The sequence below is a fragment of the Carassius auratus genome, chromosome 8 (genome assembly GCF_003368295.1).
Source record: "Carassius auratus strain Wakin chromosome 8, ASM336829v1, whole genome shotgun sequence".
NCBI classification, from domain to species: Eukaryota; Metazoa; Chordata; class Actinopteri; order Cypriniformes; family Cyprinidae; genus Carassius; species Carassius auratus.
Window position 1 is genome coordinate 6755888 of NC_039250.1, and position 23206 is coordinate 6779093.

Here is a 23206-nt window from a genome sequence, read left to right on the forward strand (position 1 = left end):
ACACACACACACACACACGTCTCTTTCAGACTGGCATGCCTTTTAAAGTCCTTTAATCTTGAATGCCAGACCTTAACGAAGCTTCTCCTCGGGGCACAAAGGGATGTGACCATGTTAGAAGGCATGTAAGTGGTTTTGGGTACATTTTAGCAAGTCTTAAGAGGCAGCGAGATGAAAGAAACTGACTGTGATGTGAGGCGCTGACAGCTGCGGGAAGAGTGTGAATCTAAAGTGTAAAGAAATATGAGATCTGACAGGCATATGAGTTGTAGACTGTGTTTCCTGCAGGACTTTCGTCTTCATTTCCACCACCACAGCTTGATGACGTCCTCATGTTCTGCATTCCATGTCAGGTGCTTACAGACACGTCTGGCTCAAATTATGGCTCGGACAAACTTGCACTACATGAAGTTTTATTGGGACTGATTCATGACAATTTCCTTTGAGAATGGACCAAAAAAAAACCATGTGGTTCTGAAACACTTCTGACACAGAAAGTGCAAATTATACTGCCTTTTGTGAAGTCCCTTTGACTCATTACTGAAAAATATGAGTGAATGTCTTAATAAACTATTGCTGTTTTATCTACTGCTTGGTGGCTATGATAAGATTAAATGTCCCTTGAACATATTGATTACAACATATATGAATGCTGTAGTCATTCTCAAATATGTTTGTGAGATAGTGATGTAATGCTTCTCCATAACTGTTCTGATGAAGAAACAAACCCCTCTACATCTTGTCACCTACACTCTTAAAAATAAAGGAGGACCTTTATTTTTAAGAGTGTATAAAGTTAATTTAATTTAAAGCAAATGATCGTATCTGGGTGAACTATTTCTTTAAAAGCTATGGCTACAATGTTAATACACTGTCAAGTGCATTATCATAGTCTCTGTGTTTAGTGTTCTCCTGCAAGTAGCCGAGTATAGCACCAGGCAAGTTTCCAATACTTGAAAGGGTTTTTGAACGAACTGCAGAATTAATCTACATTAAGGAGAGCTTCTAAATCCTGATATCACTGAAACCCATAGCATGGCAATCTTGCCTTTCACCTCATTTTTCGTATCATGTTCATATTCGCATGTGAGTTCTTTGTATATCATAAAGACCAGAAAAGATGGATAACTTAAATTTTGATGTAGTGAATACCACTCAAAGCTAAATAATGACTTTACTTTTGGTCGGGGGGAGTAGGGTGAACTATTGCTTTACCTATGTGTAGGACACATGTCCAGGTTCTTCTTTAGAAAACTGAGCCTTGTTTGGTTTGGTGTTTTTGCTGTCTTTTTTTTTTTTTTTTTTTTGTAGGGGGTGGGTACTGAATACAAAGTAATAATTGGTACACAGATCTCCTGTTGTTGTTACCCAGCTCCCTCCTGTACCCTGCATGTGTTGTTGAGGCTTTTGTTTGTTATGTAACCAAAACTGCCCAGTGCTGAGAACCTAATCACAGATCAGTCTTGAAAATCTCTGATCCTAGATTTGTCTTAGACTGTATTAAACTAAGAGTTTGTTTAAATTTTTTAGATTTCTCAGGGCACAATTTACAGGATCCAGAATTGTGCCTGTTTTTCTGATAATACAAGTAACTGTACATTGCAGTGTTGTTATCAAGGGTGCTTAAGAACACATGAATAATTCTGTGTAACACATATAAATTGTTTTAGTTTTTAGAACGCACATTAGCTATTTTTCCATCAGTGAGTTATTGGCTGCAAATGTTCTGATTCTTTATATTGTTATTTTCACTTAAATCTGTTTAAATAATTTGTTTACTTCATTGTGTTTTGTTTTGTTGCATATTTAATGTTTTTGTCTTTTTGAAAAAGTTATTAAAAATATTTAGAGGACAACAGTGGTGTTTGTTAATTTTTTTTGTTTGTTTGTTTGTTTTTTTACCAGTTTTTGTAATATAATTTAGTAACTTATTCCATGGTACGTTTCATCAGATATCTGGAAATGTGATACTGTCACATGCCAGACAAGAACTGCATTCATATAGTTATAAATGTATTAATAGGTCATTAGTCATGTTTTTATTGGAATATAAAACAACTATTGATCTTTTGTATAATGCATTTTATGTTCACTGATGAGTTACTAGAATAAGCCACCAATTAATTGTTTATTTAATCATAGTTTACTCCTGCGTATATGTGTAATATTTAATTATAGAGAATCTAATAATGATACAGCCGCAAAGTCTTATGCAATTATGTTTCACTATTGGTAATTAAGTATTTAGTGACGACACTCCCTGTGGCTGTGAGAGATACCTTGAGCATGTGGTGACCTCTGGGCTGGTTTAACCTAGACTCACCCAGGCAGGCATTTCTAAAAAACTCATGCCCATCCCGTCTGGTTCCTTTCTGAGCTCTAGTGAGGACTTCAGTGACAATTATGGGATTCACTCCTTTTGTGTTTGTGTGTGCACATTTTTAAAACTATGCAAGTTTGTTTTATTTTTATATAATTGATTGTTGTAGCATTCTGCTATGAATTTGAATGTGTGCATATGTAACATCTGTCTGCGCTCTTCTCTGTAATTCTCCTTAGGGAGACAGGAAATGTCACTCTGTGGCTTGGTCTCAGCGATGACCTCACAGACTCAGGCCCAGATGGTGTACAGGTCATCCACGCTCTGCTATTGGCTACTTTTTCATTGCCAATGAAATGTTTTTATGTCTGAAAATATAACCTCACCAAATTTCCTTCTGTTGCCGCAGTTGTATGCCAACAATTACTCATGTCACTGCAGTAATGAAGGAGCAGAATGTTCTATTTCTGTATTCTGTATTACCATACTTGTTCCTCACTAAGCAAGGTAGGGTATTTAATGGCCTCCGGGTCAGCTATGTCATTTGATTAGTGATATAATTGGGTTTCTGTGAGTAAATCTGATTTATGAGCTTATTAGAGATATCCTGTATCTTTTTTAAAATGATTAATCCTCTGCTCACTGTCTCCTTAAAGCAGATTTTTGCTAAATGCTTATAAGATTTAAAATGATCTTTATAGACCTGACTTTGGAAAGGGAAATCAAAATGAGTTTTGTGGCTTTGTTCCATGTGTTAATTTTGAGGCTATATTGTCGAATGTGTGTATGTTACTATACTTCTAAATGCTGGCAGTCAGAATTGTCCAATGAAATGCTCTCTAGAATGAGAATGAGAAGTCATATTTTGTGGCTGTGAGGCACCAAATTTTCTCAATCCCAAAATATTCAACTTATAATAAGTTCAGTGTTGATTTATTAAATAAATGTGATCCATTAATTGATTATAAAATAAACGTAATATTCGGTTTCAGTTTTCAGCTGAATGAAAACTTGCGGTTTCTGTAGAAAAAAATTCTGACTCCCTTTTTCAATAGATAAGCCCTTTGTTATAGTTCTCTCGCTCTCGAACTTCCTGTTACAAAAGGAAATGCATAAATATGCACTCATCAAGCCACTTCATGGGATCTTTTTTGAAGCTCTTAGGCACATCTGGTGTTTAAAATAGTCTTATTCAGTTTTTCAATCAAATAATGATGTCCTGTTTGGGTTAGGGGTTATGTTGAGTTTCCTTTTTGCCCCCTGACTCAATGGCTGGCCAATTTATCAGATGTTACAGTCATTCTTTTGTTCCTCGAGTACGTTTTCTGGGGACATGAGCTGTCCAAGTGTCCATAGCACCACAAAACAACAATTGTTCTCGCCCTCAGTGGTCCTCGTGTTAATGACCCCAGTAATTTGTAGCTTTACAAACATGCCTTGTGACCTAATAATGATTCAGGCACTAACCCATTTCCTCCTGATGAATGTTGCCCTCTGATTCACAAAGTGTTCAAGTGATGCCTCATGCAAAGAATTAGTTTTTATTTCTTATACATTCTTTTGTTATTAATCATAAAACAGTTTTGAAAATTGAACCAGTCTTATGAGTCAATACATTGAATTGATGAAGAATGGAAAAATATTTGTTGATGACTGAAGCTCTACTAATGCCTCTCCTGCTTTTTTGTAAATGTCTCTGTTTGGCTGATGAGTCACGCTTATCAGTGGTTTTAGTTTGACATTAAATTGCAAGTTTAACTTGGTATTTAGAGCTGGATATGACTTGCATGTGATTGCCGGGTGCGTCTTGTGAGCCTTCACTGTGATACTCTATACAGTGGACTCTTTTTCTCCCTCTCTCACAATCTTCCCTGCTTTCATGGATCAGTGCCACTAACAGGAACTTGGACTGTAGTGAACAACCTCTCCTGAGGCCTTTTCCATATGGTTTCCTGTTCCGGCTCCTCCACAGGCAAACTGATCACTTTCAGTCTCAAACATATGATTCTTTGCCCAATTCTCCCAAACCTTTAACAGATAAAAAGTAGTCTTCACTGAGATCATATCATTGGTTCATAGCAGCTGTATTCTACTTTGACCTCTGGTTCACTATTGGTGATTGAGTGTGTAGTGGGAATGGCACAGTGTTTGGGAAGTTACAGAAAACTGTATATTGTCAATCTAAATAGTTTTTTTTTTTATAATTATATATATATATATTAGGCTTTGTGTTCTGTATTACAGCTATTTGTATATTTGATTCTTGTAAGGCATACTTTTTCAGATTAAATTCTGATGCTGGTTTAAATGCTCCTGAAATGTTGTGGTCAAGTTGGAAGTTTGTTGTTCTTTACCACTTTAAAGAAATCGTTTGCATGACTGACCGATGTCGCCTGTAGCATTCTGCCCAGACATTTTACAGAAGCAGACCATTGAGACGGAGATCCAGGTTTGTAGTTGTGCAGGCTGAAAGTGATCTTCCAGTCTCCTTTTGTCTCTCTCTTTTCCCCCTCCCCCTTGCATCTTCTCCTTATGTGATCCTTTCATTGGGCAGACAGACTCACATTTCTGCCACCATAGGTCTACTGTCATTTTTCTGGCCGGTCAGCTTTTGCCCCAGTACACTACCTGCGGATCAGCTAACCACAGCTATAAATGCTTCACTACTGCTGGCCACTTAATACAAGGCGATGTTTCATCTTTATACTTTGATTCTTCCTTTTTTGGCAGCATCAAAAGAAGTGCCATGTGGAGGCTGAATTAGGCCTGTCCCTTGTGTTGCTAGAGAAGAAGGATGAAAGAGAGAGGAAGAGGTGGTGCCCTTGGGCACTTCATTAAGCACAGCAGGTTGTGCTGAGGATGTGGTGAGATTTGAGAGCCCCCCCTGCCCCCCATTCTTCATTCAGAAGGGAATTTTGGATGCGCCTTGAGATGAACTATTTGAATGCTAATGTATGGATTAACCAAAACAATGGAAAGCTTTTTAGGAAGGCATGAATTTTAATGAACCCAGTGCCACCCTAAAAATCAAACTGAAAGTACTGTAATCAGTGGGTGGTATGACTCTTGGTAATAATAATTGTTGTAAATTCAACCTGTGTTATATTTATATATATATATATATATATATATATATATATATATATATATATATATATATATAATATAATATAAAATAAAAGTTTAATTGATCTTTGAAAAGGTGTTGCGTTATGCCATTATCATTATTTTTAGTTGAAACTGGTCTTAGAATGACAATATTATCGTTTATCGCGACAATTTCTTGGACAATTTATCATCCAGCAAAATTTATCGTGACAGCCCTAATGTTATCTAATGTTTGCTTTTATCTAATTCATGTCTAATGTAACTTTATAAACCTTAGTGAGGTATTTTAAGCCTCTTTTGTATTCCATGTATAATTCATGGTATTAAGATGTAGATGCAGGTCTTTTTGGGGTCTCTCTGCTACATTCAGTATGTATTGGGAGGAATGATATTAAATAGAGGCTTGAACTCAGTGATTCAAGGAATAAAGACAGTTACATTTCTGCCTTTCCCCGCCCCCCATAGGTGTGTTGTGTGTGTATGTTTTGCATGGTCACGGTGTAGCTAAGATTTAAGATTTAATCTTTCTGTTTGAATCTTCCAGACAGAATATCTAACAATAATATCAAAGCACTATCAAGGAACGGTTTGCATGAATTCCTTCATGTCTTTAATTGCAGCCGTATGCAAGATATACACTGACATGATCGGAGTAGTATGGCTCTGTGTTTGTTCTTTTGATTTCACCATGGTTGAACTCCGTGAGATTTTCATGTAATTGTTCATGTTCTGACCTCACTTCCTGTCATTATTTGAGCACAGGATGTTTGCCTTCTACGACATGCCTCTCCCGAGACACCCATTGTCCTTTAAGACCCCCAGATTTTTGCTTGTGTTCTGTTATCTGTGATTTTCAGAAACATTTTGTTCTACTTTGGGAGGTTTTTAAAACCTTTGTGCTTTGGATGCAATCTAAGGCTGTATTTGGAAAGGTGTAGACTTTAGAAATGGAAAAGAGCAAATCTATTAAACAAGTGAGTTGTTTCTCCCTGAAAGCATTTTTGGAGGAAATTCATAACTGTATATCTGTGGGGAAATTGGCTGCTGAGCTGCTAGTCTCCCTCAGTCTTTTTGAGGTTTCTTAACTTTTAGCATTTTGTGTACTGCATTCTAATTGGAAATGTTGTCTTCTGTGGTGTTTTGCTTCAACCCCCAAGTTGTACCATTATCTCAACTGTAACTAGTTGTTAATTTGTTCCTCATAGTCTTCAGTCTGTCTAGATTCACAGATAATCTTGCTGTTCTTCGGACAGTTCTAGTTTCCACATGAACAACTCAACACTTTTGACTAAATTTGAGTTTTTCTGTTCCATGTTTTCTGTTCTCTTCTCATTGTAATGTTCAGTTTAGACCTCTACTTAAGGTCAGTTTGTTGACTTGACTTTCTTAGTACATGTTCCTGGTTTTGTTTGGCATGATTGTTCCAAAGTTCATGTTATTCCAAATACATTTTTAATTAAAATATTCAAACGAATGGCAATCTCCTGTTATAAAGAAACATATTGTGCCTTTGTAAAACTGATTTGTCTTACATCAAGGCTCAGGCAATTATGTATTTGTATGGTTGCTCAGTGATCCATAAAAACACAAATTGTTCAGTGTTTTCTCAAAGTAGATGAAAGTGGCAGAGCTCTGCATATTGAAGAGCCTTGGAATTATACATGCAGCTATTATTCACAGAAAGCCTTGATGAAGATCATCATTTCAAAAACAGAGGCTCCTCTAAGAGAGATGGAAAGAACCACAAAATAAATAGCAGAGACCGAAATCATGAGATGAGAATGTCTGGAAAAAAGTTACAGGAGCACTGCTGGAATCACCTTGCATTAAAGTGCTCATCTTGTTTTAGTGGAGGGAAATCCATTCTGCTTTTGCAAGTACAACAAGATATATGAGAGCCCCCTTCTTTTCTCTCAGAATATTCTCATTTGTTGCACACATCAGGAGTGAATCTGGGCATACTCACTTCTGCAGGGGGTCTGGGACGCTTCCTTCCCTTGAGACTTAAATTTATGAATTCTATCAGGTTTCTGTAAGCTGAGATTGGCCCACCTCTTTTTGTTTCCTAGCAACTGCAGTTGCCAGTCAGCCTGTGGAGGCAGAGCCTGCATGAACTCGTGGCATTAATTATTCATGAGCGCTTGGAAAAGTGGGTGATGTAAGGATAGAAACTGAGCATGCTCGCCTAACTTTGGCACCAACAGTAACCGGGCACCAGGCAGAAAATTGGATGTATTATGCCAGCCCTTGGCTACTGCCTTTGTTTCATTTACACTATAATATATGAACAGACTGGGTTTTGAGTGTGAACAAAGACGTGTGAAAGATTTTAATTTAGCATCCATAGTCATGAGCTTGTGTAATCACTCCAGCCAAAAGAACAGACCCTCATAACAAGATGACAGACCACCATCTCCATATCTTCGCCAGTCCACACAAGCCAGTCAGAGAACACATGCCACTAAGAACCATGGATCAAGCTGTTTTTTTGGATGTCACAGGTGTGTTTTGGTGTGTGTTTGTATGCGTTTGGAGAGAACCCGCTGGTTGGCCAATCTGCTAGTGTGTAGTTCAAAACCCTATGACTATGTATGAATATTTATATATACATAATATAACAAAAACTTTTATTTTGTGATTAATCATTTGACAACACATTTATATATTTAAATTATATTTGTGTGTGTGTGTGTGTGTGTGTGTGTGTGTGTGTAAGTGTATATACACATCCACACACACACACACACACAGTAATATTGTTAATGTGAAAAAAAAACATGAATGTTGATTTGATATTAATTGTAAATGATATAATTTGTATTATTAATATTACTTTACATATTAATGAAAATACATATTTTCAAAAGTCAATGAAGCAAATATACAATTATAAATGTTGAAAGTCAAACCTAAATAAATAAAAAATAAGGAAACAAAAAAATATTTGAACTGAAATAGAAAGGAACATGTTATCTCAGCCAAACTTTCCATTTGTCTTAAACTTGTCGTTAGTGACAAGGACATTTCCATTATTATGTGTCACTATAAGCCACACCCACTCAAGGAAACCGCCCCCTCCATGCTGATCATAACAATATTCTGTTTATTGGTTTAAGGTTCACTAGTTTTGTGATATAATCTATGCCTATGTCAATAGATGTCCCTCTTTATGCCTTTTATGACTGGTTTTATGGTTAATCTTAATGAATGCCGTTAGGAACTGGGGCAGTTTCCTGTATCTTTCAAAGTATTAGAATATATAGGAACAATTATTGTGAGATATTAGTATTGATGGTACTTTAATAATGACAATGGCAAAAGTTCAAGAATAATTACTTTTAAAGCAGCATAGAGATAACTAAATGCTATATTATAAATATTTTTTAGTTTTAGTTAATATATTACATAAATTTCTTAAAGTTTTCTGGTCTATTTAAAAGAATGTTGCTGTCGATAGTGTCGAATGCAGCTCTAAGATCCAAAAGCACTAATAGAGAGATATAACCGCAGTGATCATATCATTTACAAAAAGTGCTTTCATAGAAAGGGACCTGTTATTCAATAAGCCAAGCTTTAAAAAAAAAAGATCTGTATTATATCATTTTTTTCTTTTTTATTATTTGTTGAATGTCAATTAAATTGCTACTCTTAAATTGGTTTGGACATCTTTTGTATTTTCTAGTTCGGGATACAGACAGTCTCTATAGTGTGATATCTAGGTGAAAGGGTATCTGTGTGCTGAGAATGAACTGATTTTTGTTACATGATGCGGCTAGCAGATGGTCGGTCATTCTGCTTCCTGACCTGGGCCCCAGTTAGTCAAGTACAAAAAGAGGTTCACCACCCCAAGAGGGATGAAGACAATCCTTTTTCAGCAGGTCAAGTCTGTCCCAAAAACTCACCCGATTGTCTATGTCTATGATTGTCTAAGACCTATGTTATTCTGTAGGCACCACTTAGACATCAAGCCACTGAGTGATGACAGTCTGCTATGCATCTAATCTTGTACTGTGTTCGATACATCGATACGACGATGTATCATCACAGAGATTTGACTATATGGGTATCAATACAGCTTTCCCTCTATTGATATTGTGGCATTTGTGCAGCAGTGGACTGCGCTCAATTTGAATACAAGAGCACCGTTTAGTAGTAAAGTGTGAGGTTTCCAAAAAATGAGTGGAGCATAATATATAGGCTACAAGAAGGTCTAATCTGGCTGCAGAGGGGAACACAACTGGGGTTGCCTGATATTCAGTTGTTAAGTGTTTCCGGGTCCAAGCCTAAACTCGCTTCACTTGAGAATACGACCTCAGCAGACGTTTATGACCACTGTTTATTTATATTAATCATTTAAGTTAAGAGCTTTCAAACTTACGGTGTACACTAAAGTCTACTTGCTCACAGCGACCCAAACACAAATAATTGTTATTTATTTATTTATATTTATAATTTCATTGTCTGGCCATCTGGGACTTCGGTATCCAGTTAAATGTAAGGATTATAACTTTTTCGGTAGTATTCACAATCAAGTTGTTAGTGTATATTAGCACCTTTTGTTGTTTTCTTGCGGTATCTGATAGAGAGTTTGGACCGGGAAGCGGTGACACGTGATGTCAGACTTAACAAGCGAATAAAGAGATGTAATCCCAGAAAGAGAGCTTCACACTGACGCAATAAGGAAAAGTCTGTTAATTATTTTTAGGGCTGCAATAACTAATCGATAAAATCGATTGTTATTGATATTTAAAATAATTAGCCAACGATTCCCATTATCGATTAGTCGGGTCTGCCTGTTCTTACTGTTCTCAATCAAAATGTGGATGTGTGTCTCTAGTTCTGAAATCTTCTCTGTCAGCCTAACTATTTCCCTGCATTTATCACATGTGAATCCCTCGTCGCTGACAGAGAGAGAGATAAACTGAACATGTGGCAAGCAGTGCAAATAATAATAGCAGAAGATGATATGTATTCTGACTTACCACTGTTGTTTGATGAACTTTTGAAAAACAGAGCCTGAGAAAAAAGAAAACTGTAATAGACAATGGAAACATGAATGACAAGCTAACTGGCTAATGGATGATAACGCGCTGCACTCACGGTTTAAAATTAAATACAAATGATCAAATTAGTCAGATTAGTTTGATAAATAGTATCGGATATATGGTGGGAATGAAGTTATATTTAATCACTTTAAACCACAGAGAGTGACCGTAAGATAGAGATACAACTGAGATTCAATGTCATATGAAATGTGTCTGATAAATTTCCTGTGGCCCTAAAAGCAGCCTGATTTTACAGGACGTCTGTAACATAAGTTAAGTTGTATAGTACTTCAACCCACAGAGTTGTTCATTTGGAAAACCTGCCTATTGTGTTTACTTGGATATGATTGGTCGCAGTATTCTCTTACCTTAACTGCCGTGTGTGTATGTGTGTGTCAGATGACAGTTAAAGTCTGGCAGATGGTGGGGAATGCTGTTTTTCCACTTGAGTGAAATATCAGCGTGCTGCAAAGGTGATTTCCTCAATTTCAGGACTGTGTGCAATACTCCCTCCAGGTCTGGAGACTTACCCTCACATGTCTGCATTATGTGTTTATGCAGCGCTCTTCAGGTTTAGGAAGATAATTTGTATTTAACCCTCCACCTGATGTGATTTGACTGTCAGGTGCTGTCGTTGAATTGCTTGCTGGATTCAGGATTTTCCATAATGCCTGTCATGAGAGTTATAGCCAGGAGTAATCATTAACTACTGGTCCTGTGTGCAAACATAGCATAAGAATGCCTCTTTTATCTTAATTGCTCTTCATCGTTCCCTCAGTCTCTCTCTCTTTCTTTCATTCTCTGATTTGTGCACTCATTAGCTAAATAAGATGCTGTCAGTATAACAAAAACATCAAGTCAGCTCAAAATACAGGCCACTGAACAGATGAGCCCCAGTTGGTTGTATTGGCTTGACTGAAGTATAGTGTTATGTTGAAGATCCAGTGACAATGTTAAATTTATGCATCCTTAATGAATACTCTATTAATTTTGTTGGGGTCAGTGTGTTAATGTGCTATTCCCATCCTGTTGTGCATGTCTTTGGTATAACACCACACAATAGTCAGGAATCTTTTGCTGGGTTCACCCAAGGTTTCACTGTTTCTCAAACGGTGTTCTATTCTTGATGATGTTCTCAGGGTGAGGCTGATTAAATGAGCTTGTAATCTGTGCTCCATGCTCCGTGAGGTGCTGTTAAGACATTTGTTCATTGTTCTTCAGTGGAGGAAGTATGCTGACTGCATCTAATCTCAGTCTGTCTCACAGAGTCAGTGCCAGAACTCTAGAACAAAGCTCTCCTCTTCTCTCCTGGCATACAAAGGTTGTAGGTTCAAGCCCTGCTAGCTGTGATGTAGCTCAATAGGTAATGCACCTTAAAACTGAATGGTCATTATTTTTGACAAATGTTGACTAGTCACCATATTAGGAAAAATTTAATAAAATGATAATATGATATCATACTTTGTTAGGACACATAAGTAGTTTTGGATTTGTGACGATGATGAATCCTTTGAAGCTGCATTACTATGTCTCTCTTGTCTCCTGTCGAACAGTGGGTAGACTGTCTTGTGCCCCCTGTGAACAGACTGACTCGGCCTCGGGCAAATACACAGCTTGTCTCTGTCTCTCACTCTCTGCTTCTCAAGCATCATCATCATCATCACCAGAAAGCCCCGTCTGACCCAAGACAGAGTTAGCATATACAGACAGTTGCTGCATTCACATTCAGTTCAAACAGGCAGGTCTTCAGCCTGAGACCTCACAGGGCTCCATGCTGTACTGCAGTGGTCAAAAAAAATGAAAAATAAATAATAGTTTATAATCTGTATTTATATGTAATTGGTTATAGATTATTTAGCTATTCCGTGTTTGTTTTAGAAGCCATTTTAGGTGTTCTCACTCAGTCTGGCTACATCCAACGCCTTACCATAAATAGTCCTTGAATGTAATGCTGTAGATGTCACTTACTCCTCCGTAGGGTTGTATGTCGCTCAGAACCCAGATGGACTGTGTTTGGATCCACCGTGTCTGTGTTGTCAGGTTGGTGGTGAGGAATGTGATGTAACAGTCTTGAGCTGTTCAGCTCACCCTATTCGTCATCCAAGCTGGCTCAACATGTCTGAGATAACATATAAAAGTTAAATTGCTGGAGAGGAGAATCATATTTGCCAAAACGATTCCTTCACTTAAAACGTCTCTTAAAAGTTGGTTCAAATCTATGAAACAATCTTTGTTTGCAGTGTGAACATTTATTCAGTGTTGATTTATATTCTGCACTCACACTGCAAATGTTTAATATTCTTCAAACAAGTATTTCCATATTCATGTTTCCTGTCTGGCACCAGCAGCCAGATCAGACTCCCTCTAACTGGACATCTTTTTCTTTTCTGCTTTCTTCCTTGATCAGGACCAGTTCGAAAATCTCGACAGACACACACAGTGGGGCATCGACTTCCTAGAGCGCTATGCAAAGTTCGTCAAGGAGCGTCTGGAGATCGAGCAGACCTATGCAAAGCAGCTACGGTGAGCATCTGACAACATGTTTTAAATGGCAACTTCTGTAGATGACTCCTCTGATGTCAGTGAGTGGTTTTATTGCTCTGATTACATTAAAATATGTAGGTTAAAAAAAATGAATGATATCAGTGAGTGATACTGATGTACTGGTTCAGATTCAATATTTGTAGCCATGTTTACAACAGATGCAAATAACTGCGAGCTTATAAAGTCAAGTGGGTCAATTTCCTGAACAACTTGTTGACTAATTGGTCAAAAAGAAGCCCCAGTATATTAAAATAATGAATTTGGTCCATCGTGATTCATTCATGAAAATTACAACAATTTATTAACAATATCTAACACTTCATCTGTGGTCATATTGCTATTATAATTAACCAAAATATAGCTTATTTAAAAATGAAAATAATTTAATGCACACTACTCCATCTCATGTGCTTTTATTATTGGCAGCAGCAAAAATGTTAAGGCCATTGTTAAGTAAATACAAGGACAATTAAAGCCCTATTATAAAAAAGATTGTTCCGCTATAAAAAAATAAAGGAATGACTGGACAAGCAACATTAAAACCATGCACACCTGAAATGGCACATCAGGTAAATATGATAATTTGCAAAGATATATATATCTTTTATTTTTATTTTTTTTTATAGTGGAACAATTTATTTTATAATAGGGCTTTAATTGTACTAATGAGCATATCTGGTTAGACCCATGTTACTGCTTTAGTTCTATTTTTTTCCAGCCATCAGTTCCTTATGTGGTAATATTGGTTTTTGCCTTGCGATACAACGTGAGGGGTGGGTGACAAATCAGGGGTCAAAAATCCCTGCAGGCTCTAAGTTGTAAGATTTGAAATGAGATCAAACTGAGAATGAGACACACGCCGTGATTTTGCCAGAGGACACGCAATGACTGCAGCTGTGGCCTACAATCTTTTCCCGGGATGTCTCTGTCCCTGTGGACATTCTGCTGTTGCCTGGATACGGTTATAGTGTCGCTCCTCTTCCCCCTCTCAAATCTCATTGAAGGTTCTAGAGGACCACCACATTCATTCTTACTGACAGGTCCCACACTGCTCTGTAAACCCCCCTCGAGACACGCTCAGTCACACATGGTAACACCCAGACTGTTTTCTCTCTCAAGGGTTTCCATAGTAAGGTGTGAATGGAGCCAAACCACAGTACCCTTGTTTGAGTTTAATATAATTTTTCAAATTAAGTATGTATTGTTGCATTATATATTAGTGTTGGGCGATATGGTCATTTTTCAAATCGTCATATCATCAGCCAGTTGGATCGTCGATACACAATATTATCGTGCATGGGTGGAACAAGAGTTCTTGTCATAGCATAACTTTTTGCTGTTTTAAACCGTGCTGGTTTGCGAGAGAGCCTATGTAAAAAAAATATACTTTCAAACATACTGATAAACTAACGTTAAATATAAAAATACTGCATTTAAAACAGCTAGTTCATATATGGTTGAACGAAACTGTCATATTGCGTGTCCTGAGACAAATTTGCCGCATCTGCGCACGGAAGATATCAGTATGTTCTGCAAAATCAGTCAATGGTGAAAATCATTAATATATTTAATTTAAAGTCCAACAGTTGAACACTAATATTGGACATAAACGAACATGTTAAAGCTGCAGTCGGTAACTTTTGACGCTCTAGCGGTTAATAAACAGAACTGCTTGCGTGTTGCGGAAGGACATCGTAGCCGGAACTACTTCTCTCTGTCAGTGAAGAATCACAAAGGTACTGGGTTACTCCGCCGCGGTACCCCCGAAGCAATCTAAAATAGTCAGAATATAAACACTTATTATAGGTGCACCCTAGTGATTCAGGAAAGGCTAAAAACACGGTTTGGAAAATGGATTCATGTTGTACTCGCTTATTATATACATTTTGTATACTTAGAACACAAAAAAGTTACGGACTGCAGCTCTGAATGGTTGTTTCTTACTGGGAGCGGTAATGCTATTGCAGCATTTTAACAAAAGCATATTTTTCCGCATTTTGTACAGTTGTCTCCATAACATAAAATTATTCATAAAGTGATACAAAATGTTGGACTGTGTATTCTTGCCCGTACCATAGTGTTAAAAACATTTTAACATTACACCTTGAGGTGCACATAACATATTTTTCCACAACTGTTTGTAGATTATCAGTTAGATGCTTATGTTTTTACTGCACCCCTAAAATTCAGCAAGATCCTCTGAATCAAAATAGATTCTGAGATACTCTGGTTATGAGTGTACTAATCATAACCAGACTAAAGGAGAGGGGAAGTGAGTGTTTGTTTGATTGATTTCATGAAGTGGATTTGAGGAAGCTATCATAAAGGAAGTGCAAAACATCAAAGCAGCTCAATGGGAGTCTGGGTTGGGGAAAGCAGGACCCCTTACACATCCCCCATCCCTGAAGACAGCAACGTGCCTGAGCACAGCAGTGCAGCTCCTCTCAGGAGCTCCCACATAACTTAGCATACCAGACAGATTAGCATACCATCACTTTTTTTTGCCTGTTTACCATGGCCTACTTTAATTCTCTGATGCACAAAGTAAACACACTGTAGACAGACTTCTTTTTGTCTTCATGGCTGTATGAATAACTTTAGTTTTGATGTTAAGGTATATTATAATCCCTAATGAGTGGTTACATTTGATCTATTTATAATGTTGTGTTTTTGTCTATATCTGTGTGTTCTGAATATTTATTTTTGTTGTCCAACAGAAGTCTGGTTAAGAAATATTGCCCTAAGCGGTCCAAAGATGATGAGCCCAGGTGAGATAAATTGCATACTTTTTCTTCTTTTCACTTATTCTAGCATGCTCCAGTGGTTCTCAACTGGTTGTTTTTTACACACACGTATACGAAACTTGAAATATAAAAATAAATATTTGAACTACCATTAAATCTGTACATTTGAACTTTAAATATTATTTAATTGTATGTTTTGGCTGCAGTTGCTGTCTTAAGCGGCATGTTTTGTTCCCTGTTGGCTGTAGTTTTAGGTTGAAGGCTCCAGACCCTCCCATATCTCGTAATGAATTCCATTAGATAGGCATAATTTCTCCCAGCATGTGTTTTTGTCCCAGGACATTCATGTTGTGTACAGACAGCCCACCAATTAGAACTCAGCCCTGAAGGTGGGGGCCATTTGCTTTGGACAAAAAAAAACTGTCCAGCCTTCCCAATACACACATGCTCTCTAAATGTCTCATATTAGAACGTAAGCCTTTAGTTCAGATGCAAGACATTGACAAGTCCAAAAATTAAAGTTTTTATCACTGTCCTCATTTGTTAACCGCTTTGGATAAAAGCATTTGCTAAATGAATAAATCTAAATGTATTGCATTGTTTTAATTAGATTTTGGCCTAAAATTGGTCATTGATGCTGTTATGGCAATAATAATAAATAAAAGCTGTAAACATCATGTTTACTATTTTCTTCATTTTTTTCCTGTAGGTTCACATCCTGTCTGTCATTCTTCTCCATACTGAATGAGCTGAATGACTACGCAGGTCAGCGAGAGGTCGTTGCTGAAGAGATGGGGCACAAAGTGTATGGGGAGCTGATGAGGTACTCGCAGGACCTGAAGGGAGAGAGAAAACATGTGAGTGCCAAATACATGCACCTTAGACACATGCACGCTCTGGTGAATTTCAATGCAATTTGTATTTTAAATATTGTTGTCTGATCAACAGCATCTCCAGGAGGGACGGAAGGCCCAACAGTCTTTAGACCAGTACTGGAAACACATGGACAACGTGAGTCGTTTTGAGATTTGAGGTGTCAGAAGTACTGGTACTTTGCTACAAAAATTTACAGTCGATTATCTGAAACAGGTGGGAAAAAAATAATAATAATGATGATATAAAAAAAAAAAAAAATATATATATATATATATATATATATATATATATATATATATATATATATATAATATATTTCAAGTTTTACATTTGATTAATTTATGCTATTACAAGTACCAAAATTTTTTTGTTCTCTTCATTTAAATTTGTTTTCCTTTTATTTTATTAGTGACTTTATTAAGAAAAGTTAAATAATTAAAAACTTGAAGCAGTGTTTATATAATTTAAATACTGAATAATGGGGGTGTAACGGTACAGCAGGAGAGAATAAAAACGAAACATCTTTTTTTAATTAAACAATGGTTAACTATTACGATCTATTTTTAACTATAATAATAAAACTCTCAAATAAATTGCAAACGTTAATGCACAATGTAGTTTTTCAATGAACTTCATGAAGACGTCACTAACAGGTAAAGTAAAATATAGCGAAGTATGTTTCTCAAAATGCTCTTTTCTAGACTTTATTTCTCTAGCATATAACGAGCTGTAGACTCTGATGACTTACCTGAGGTAAATTTAAAAGAACTGGACTATAAGTCGCATTTATTTAGGACCAAGAACCAAGAGAAAACATTACGGTCTACAGCCGCGAGAGGGCGCTCTATGCTGCTTAGTGTAGGCTACAGGAGCACAGAGCAGCATAGAGCGCCCTCTCGCGGCTGTAGACCGTAATGTTTTCTCTTGGTTCATTTCTCTCGGTTCATGTCAAATTAATTTTGATAAATAAGTCGCACCTGACTATAAGTCGCAGGACCAGCCAAACTATGAAAAAAGTGTGACTTATAGTCCGGAAAATATGGTATTTAGTTTTAAAACCAGTAGTAATGATGAAGAGATGATCGCGCTCAGTGCTCACCTCATAACTGAGTCTTCTATACAGCGATCTGTCGTGCTACATCAAAGAGTGTCAAAACATGGACAATTAACCAAAAAACAACAAAACTACAAATCGCAGACCAAGAGCTGAAGAGTAATATTGAGAGGAAAAAAAAACTTTTTTTAAGCAAGGAGGAAGCTTTACTGTATCCTTTGATTTAATATTCCATGGAATAAAATTTTTTGGGAAATTGATTATGAGAAACGTGAAATTTTACTGGTATTAGTATCAACCACAGAAGTCTTGTAATAGCGTCTGCTCTATTTGAGATGGTTTGTACATCTGCTATTTGCACTGTTGTGCAAGTGACCGATTCACTACCTCTCCTCCAGCTGTGACCTGAGATCCAGATATATCTGTGTGTGTTTATGTGCAAGTATAAAACACAAGAAAGTGTCAAAGACTGTTGGCAGTGCACAAATGGAAACCTTCCTGCACCACATTCAAGTTATCAAGTTCTCTCTTTCCATTCTCCCTCTCTCTGCGAATCATACCCTGCACTGCGTTCCTGCATCCTGTACATTTCCTGCCTGTCAGTGCGTCTCATAGTCTGTACAGCTGGATTATTTTTGCAGCTTTATGGTTGCTGCAGCTAAAGGCCAACAAGAGCTGAATTTGGCATTGAGAATGGCCATGTCGTAATAACACAGATATTCCTTGTTCTTGCACTGTCACAAAATGAAACACAGATGCTTTAGAAGCTGTTACACAAATTTCATTACCGCTCTCACTCTCTGTACTGTTTTGGATGTTTGTTTGTACATGTATCTGTATTTATGTTGCTACTTGATCAAAACATGACAGTATTTATGATTGTATTTCATGTAGGAAGATTGGTTAATGCTTACATAGTGTTGCAGGAAATGCATTGTGTGTGTTTTGACAGCCTCAAAACGTGTCTCCTTTTCCGTATGGATTTTACAGAGTAAAAAGAAGTTTGAACGGGAATGCAGAGAGGCTGAGAAATCACAGCTCATCTATGAAAGGATAGACAGTGATATCAACGCCACAAAGTCAGAGGTGGAAAAGGTAGTTTGTGTGATCCTGATATACTCTATATGACTTCTTAAAGTTAATGACTGAATATTGTCTGAACCGTTTGAAAAAACATGGAACGCCAAATGCAGCTTTTGGCCCAAGACTCGAAAGTTGTTCTGGGGCTTGAGCTGTATTCCTTAAGTATTAGTAATACAAATGACCATTCATTCTGTCTTAGGCAAAGTCCCAGCTGTATTTGAGACAGCACATGGTGGAGGAGAGCAAGAACGAGTATGCAGCCCAGTTGCAAAACTTCAACTCTGAACAGTGGAAACATTTCAACGTCGCCATCCCTCAGATATTCAAGGTGATGATATCCCTGATTTGTAGTTTCTGATATTTCAATTCATTTTTTGGGTAAGTTTTTTTTAAAGGCTAAGCTTTTAAAGACAATACTCCCCGAATAAATTGTTAATCAACTTGTTATTTTAGTATTATTTATAAACTATTATAGTATGTATTCATATTTGAATTAGCTTTGATCACAACCCCCCCACCCCAGTATTTAAAATTTTTAGTAAGTTTTTGTGTGCTTTTCATTTAATGTTTTTTTTTCTTTTAATCTTTCTATTTAGTTTCAGTTAATTTTAGTATTTAAACTTATTTTATTTCCGTTAGTTGACAGGGCAACATAACATTTCAATTCAAGTTAAATTTATCATCATTTTATTTGAGCTTTATTTCAATTAACAAACTTTTTTTAGTAGTTTCAGTCAACATTAACACTTTAACACATTAACGTTTCTGTGACTGCTCACAGAAAGCATCTCCTAAATCAAACATCCAGTGTAGTTTTGTGTGTGTAGTTGAACGTTTGTGTCTGTGTGCTTGTAGAATCTGCAAGACATGGATGGACGGCGGACGGTCAAGCTTGGGGAAATGTACCGGTGTTTTGCTGAGGTGGAACAAAGGGTCCTTCCCATTATCTCTAAATGCTTGGAGGGCATGGTTACTGCCGCAAAAAATGTGGACGAGCGTAAGGTAAGCACTGAAATGCTGATAAAATGTTTAAGAACCCTGCAAAAATAGTTGCATTTTGGTAAAACATATATAAATTCTAGTATTAAATAATAACGATATATACTGCTATCCAAAAACCAAAATAAATTATATTATAAAATATTAAAATAGAATACAGTAATTTACAATTTTAATAATATTCCAGATCATTACAAAGTTTACTGTATTTTTATCAAATAAATGCAGCCTTAGTGTGCATTAAAAGAGACTTCTTTTTAAAAAGATCTTACAGAACTTTTGTGGTATATTTATGTTGCTTGCCCAAAAAAAAAATATTAGAAGCGGTGTAGTTTAGCATCTAACATGGTTTGATAACCAGCCTTCATCCATTTGTTGCCTCAAGTAACTTATAACGCTCCATTATGAATTTAAGAAAATATGCCATACTTCTCCCTGAGCTCATTTTGTACCTGTGATCTCCATGGTAGCTGAAGTCCACTTCTTGGTAGAAAAAAGGAGTTATCAGAGACAACGAGTGGGCAGGAGGAAGTGAGGGAGTGGATGATTGAGAGCAAGGGAGGATGAGAGAAACATAAATTGCTGATTTTCTTAGTGCTGTCGCCAGCACTGATGCTTATGAAAAGGTTACTTGTGGCGCCATAACCACTGATTACAATTTTATCTTGCCCTGTTTTAGTCTTCCTCTCTCTTTCGGTCCTGTTCTTGTATAAACACTACAGTTAAAGGATTTAGTGTTGGTTAAATTATTATTATTTTTATTATTTTAATAATTTTGAAAATAATCTTATATGCAACAAGGTCAACTACGGTGATAAAAAAAAAAGTAATTACTCCAGTCTTAAGTGTCACATGATCCTTCAGAAATCATTATAATATGCTTCATATTTTTATGAGAACAGTATTTTTTCCCTAGTATTCTTTAGAATCGTGAGTTCAAAGAAAAGCTTTTATTTGAAACCTAAATCTTTTGTAACATTATAAATGTCTTCACTGTCACCTTTGATCAATTTAATGCATCCTTGTTGGAAAAATACATCTTATTGAGCCGAACTATGAAAGGTTGATACAGAACTTTTAAGAATTGCTTTGACTTTGGAGTCAGACAGTTCTAAGCAGAAAGCAGGACTTCAGCTCTATATGAAGAAACTAAAAGTAATTTTCAGTTAAGTCTAAGCCTTCTTAAATACAGGCGCCCCATCCTGCATCCCACTAGTCAATTTGTTTTAGCCAGTGTTCCATGCTAACACTAACATGTTTTATAGAGGATCCCCCTTGATCTCGATCTTCCGACAAAATCTCAGTGCTCATTACACACATATTTAGTAGCTCCTAACTAGGTTAGGATACCCCTCCAGGTCTCTTAAATAATTTAGGATTTAAAACCAACTAATTTATGCACAACTCTTTCTTTATACCAGGAACAGTGCTGCGTTCACATTTTGGCATTTTGACATTTCAAGAATCTGCTAGGAGCCAGTTCACATCCTCATACTCGGGAAAAGATTAGTTTCTTTGGTAACACACCCATAGTACCATACCACCCTTGTTTTTCTTCTTTTCCCCTCACTTTCCTGAATTAATTGGGGGATACTTGCCCTGCCCAGCAACAAACCGATCGGCTCTGATTGTGATTTGTGACCTGATTCTGTTTATGGTTTCATTTATGAGCTTGCTTGCGTTGTTTTGGGATTTCCTAATGCCCTCTGCTCCAATGCTGAGGTCAAGAGAGGCTCGTAGAGGCTGTTGAATGGGTGACTCGAAGCCAGAGCACTTTTGTAATGGTACCACACCCTGGACAAACACACATTTGTCCCAGACCAGCTAACCGTTCTGCCTCGTGCTTTATTTCACGGTTTACCAACACTAGAGTACTCACTGCTCCTTCCTTCAGATAACATTAGATAGATTGTTAAGGTCTCTCTTTTTTTTTCTCCCAAGATTTGCATGGTTGCAGTGACTTTTCCCTTCATACAGTATATTTCTGCCACTGATGGCCTGACATAGAGATATAGGCTGGTAGTGGTAAGCATAAGGTTGCTGCTTCAGTTTTTGAAAGGAATGAGATTATGCTTATAGTACTGTTAAACCGTAAGTGTCAAGTGTTGATGTTCAAGAGTGCACATAAATATAAATGTGGTACCAGTGTGCTCATGAAACATTTCTGATCAACGGTTTGAAAACAGATGTGCGGTTAAATGTTTTGGTGGAAACATTTTGTGATAATTTTAAGAATTATTTGATGTATAGAACATTTAAAAGAATCAAATTTATTTGAAATAGAATTATTTTCTAACAGTATAGATCTCCCCATCTTTTTTAAGCACTTTAATTTATTGTTGCTGAAGAAAGAACACTCCAAACTTCTGAATCGTAGTATATGATTCTTGCAGTTGGCTCTACATAAAGGTTATGCATATTGTTGCTGTCCCACAGGATTCTGCGATTGTAGTGGAGTCATTCAAGTCAGGGTTTGAACCGCCGGGAGAATTCCCCTTTGAGGACTTCAGTCAGAACATCCAGCGAACAGGATCAGATGGAACAATTGGGACCCCTAAAACGGAAGGAGGCAAACCGGACCCTAAACACGCTGTTAGCAGGACCAAAAACAAACTCTGGCTTTTTGGGAAGAAACCTAAGGTGAGGTTCACAAACTCTTTTCATTGCTAAGCAACTTTCTGTTACATTTTAAGGCTCATGTGCTCCAAATGGGTGATGAATTAAAAGTCTGCATGATGTCCAGGCTCTCTGCTTTGGCTTGTGTGAACAGTAAAGGATTATATTGCTAGGTAAAACTTTAACTTCTGCTTTTAAACCTATGCTGTCAGTACCTACAAACTTCCTGACCTTTTCATGTCTTTTTTTTAACAGCACAACTTCACGTTTTTCCTTCCCTTGAAAGTAGTTCTTGTTTTTAAAAACCCTTAAATTTGAATGATGTAATGGAAGTTAAAACTTGCTTTTAAGCAACATTTAACAGGCTAGACTTTGTTCATTTAGACATTTAACTAGCTAGATGAGTGATTATAGTTTATAGTTTTGCATGTTCATGTTCATTTGTTGTTTGGTTAGTAGTGCTCCTTAAATCCTTTTTGTCCCAGCGTCCCTCATCTATTCCTCCACCTTCCCCTTCCCTCCTGAGTTTTCCTTCTGGCCATTTCCAGCTAACCATCTATCTGTATTGAGAAATGCAAAATCTAAGATCTCATCCTTCCGAGCTGTGAAAAGAGGGGTGAGAGTCGGCCTGGATCTGGCATATTTTTGGATATGCAGTGATAATGACATTAGTGCTTATGTTTGGGCCAATTTCCCTCAACCATGGTTTAGTTAATTTTCTGCTTGTGAGAAAAGTGTGAATCACAATTATTTTTGCGTTAAGGAATAAGGCTTTATCTGGGTCCAAAGAGATGTGAAAATCCGTATCCTATTTCAT

General features: G+C 36.9%; 1 protein-coding gene across 2 annotated transcripts in view; it reads left to right on the forward strand.

The window, feature by feature from the left end:
- LOC113107122 (formin-binding protein 1-like) overlaps window positions 1-23206 on the forward strand; it is a 38411-nt gene that overhangs the window by 9548 nt on the left and 5657 nt on the right. For both annotated transcript variants that reach the window (XM_026269370.1, XM_026269371.1), the window contains exons 2-9: window positions 12881-12996; window positions 15735-15785; window positions 16471-16618; window positions 16710-16772; window positions 18682-18786; window positions 18974-19102; window positions 19630-19776; window positions 22210-22413. In XM_026269370.1, the coding sequence (XP_026125155.1) occupies window positions 12881-12996; window positions 15735-15785; window positions 16471-16618; window positions 16710-16772; window positions 18682-18786; window positions 18974-19102; window positions 19630-19776; window positions 22210-22413 (963 nt within the window). The remainder of the gene's footprint in view (window positions 1-12880; window positions 12997-15734; window positions 15786-16470; window positions 16619-16709; window positions 16773-18681; window positions 18787-18973; window positions 19103-19629; window positions 19777-22209; window positions 22414-23206) is intronic.